The sequence below is a fragment of the Chaetura pelagica genome, unplaced genomic scaffold, assembly GCF_000747805.2.
Source record: "Chaetura pelagica isolate M959 unplaced genomic scaffold, ChaPel_1.0 scaffold147, whole genome shotgun sequence".
NCBI lineage: Eukaryota > Metazoa > Chordata > Aves > Apodiformes > Apodidae > Chaetura > Chaetura pelagica.
This window is the reverse complement of record NW_009954194.1, coordinates 1531505-1533885: the sequence shown is the minus strand read 5'-3', so window position 1 is coordinate 1533885 and position 2381 is coordinate 1531505. Positions and strand designations below refer to the sequence as shown.

The window sequence follows — 2381 nt, the reverse complement described above, 5'->3', positions numbered from 1 at the left end:
GTTGCAATGAATACACAGAAGCAGGTTGAATAATGGCCACAAGAACCATAACTTAGGTATATTTGGGTTTACCATACTGACAGCTTGTTTTGCAACATTTTTCTTTCAATTTGAATATTATGTACAGGACTATCACATATGGATTGGCATTTGGTCCTCGTAACATTTGTTGTCTAGCCTAAGCAACTCATCCCAGCTCTGTAACCCTCCTGCTTCCCCAAGTCTGGCTCTGCCAGCATGCTCTCTGTTCTTCAGGCCCGAGCACAAAGTGCCTTTCTAATGACAATTAGAGAATGTGGAGTCCAAGCATCTCAGTATCCCCCAAGGTCTGGAAAGGCAAATCTCGGAAGTATTATATATGATTAGCTAGTTCTTACACATTTGTGTAGGCAATAATTTTCAGATACCTTCCTACTGGCCCAATCAAAAAAAAAGAGATCTCAAACTTTCCCTGGAAAAGGGCAGCTAAGATAAAAGAATGCAGGAAGGAATCAAGTGATTAAAAGGGAGAAAACCATTAAAGCAAGAGGCCAAATGTCCAAAAATCAAGAAACTGGAAAGAGAAAACAATGCCAAGAACAGGACTCAGCACTTCCTAATGGCACCGAGGTACCAGTTGAGAGACTTGATTTGGTAGACAAGAAGCAAGAATTTTTGACCCCAGCATACACCAAAAGGTCTCGTATCAGAGGCAGAAGAAACAGGATATACAACCTGAAGGCTTCTTGGTTTTACAAGGTACAGCAGTTCTTGCCTGTCTCAGAGTCAAGAAGTATATGCCACAAGAACAAGGAGCACAAACGACCTCCTGGATTCTGCAGCAAGATGCAGCCAGAAGCTTTCCTCTTAATCAGCAGAGATGAGATCAGGTTTCTCTCTCTAAAGGCACCTGCATTAGGGTAGAATGAATCATCCTTTGGTAGCACCTGTCTTGTGTTTGTAGAAGATTAGGAAGCTAATGCAGAATGGATGGTTACTTTTTACATGCTTAAAAGTAGATGAGATTCAACCCACAAAAGTTGTTTTCATAAACATGTGCAATTGGGGTAGGTGGCTACCATGACAGAGGTAGGGTGTCACAGAGGATGTACTTTTGTCTTTCAGCCAATTTAAAAAGACTAGTCAAAGATGCCACAATAGCTGTTGTGAGGAAATAATCACTACAATTTGGACTTGATTTAAAGGTCAGGAACAGAGAAGCAGACCACAAAAGAAACAATAAAGGAGTTCCTACAAACTTTGTAGAAATAGGCAGCTGCTTACAGGAGAGGCACAGTGCAGCATTGCTTCCACCCTTGCCAGACACCTGAGAACGCCCCAGGTAGGACAGCTTCTGTTCAGGCTTGCACATAACTGAATGTCAGACCTATGACACGAACACCAAAGGAAGCTCGATGCTACCAGTTCTGCAGCTCACAAAACTGATGTTTACAGGGACTGTGCTATGAAGCAACTCTCTATTCAGACAGGAATCATTAGTCGGCCAGCAACATTTTACTCAGCATGTGATCATTTGTAGGGCCTTGGTCTGCACTCTATTTTTTACCACTGATAAGACAGACAGCTGCAGAGTTCTTCAAACAGATGCCAATATAATGAATAACTGCGGAGTACTAAGCCGTAATCCAGCAAAGATAAATATGTACCAATTATTCTTCCATGCTGCAAATGTATTATCTTAACCCTGCAAGATGGCATAGACACCCCAGTACACACCCACAAAGGTTCATGATCACAAGAGAGACGACTGTAGATGCCGAACAGATTTTTATTTTCTCTACATGTTACACACACACGACAAACACGTACAGATTTAACAGGTAAGAGTTGTCACACTGGGTCAGACAGGTCTATTAGCCAAAAGGAAAGCAGCCATCCAGTCTTTGGCAGTGGCCACTAATGGATGTGTAGAAAAAACAACAGGTCAAGCATGTAATGACACCTCACCACTGTACTCACCTTCAATAGCCATGTATTAATTTTCTCACTGCTGACCTAAAGCTTTCCCAGAGCACAAAGGGGCACCCGCTTATTTCAGTCTTTTCAGCGGTACCTAGAACATCAATAATACACCTACAGTTGCCAAACTACTTATTTGTTTGCACTAAACAGCCGCCAATAGCTGCGCCTCCTCTGAATGGCAAGAACCCCACCTTTAAAACCACCTGTGCAGGAAATGCCACCGGAGGCACGGCCACGTGCCACACCCCAGCACGGGCCCGGTCTGAGCTCTGCGGGTATGAGGAGCCCAACACACGGGGGGCGTGACGGACGGGTCTGGGTGGGGAGGAAGGGGGAACACACCCCGACGCACCGGAGGCTCGGACACCCTCCACTTCCCCGCGGGACAAGGAGCGCTGGAGCGAGGCAGAAAGACCCGA

The 2381-nt window shown here is 44.8% G+C and overlaps 1 protein-coding gene across 1 annotated transcript in view; it reads left to right on the top strand.

Annotated features, from left to right (window-relative positions):
* The first annotated feature begins 534 nt into the window (after nucleotides 1–534).
* Nucleotides 535–2381, top strand: part of CPEB2 (cytoplasmic polyadenylation element binding protein 2) — a 59263-nt gene continuing 57416 nt past the window's right edge. The window contains exon 1 of the mRNA XM_010003129.1: nucleotides 535–738. Coding sequence (XP_010001431.1) covers nucleotides 535–738 — 204 coding nt within the window. The remainder of the gene's footprint in view (nucleotides 739–2381) is intronic.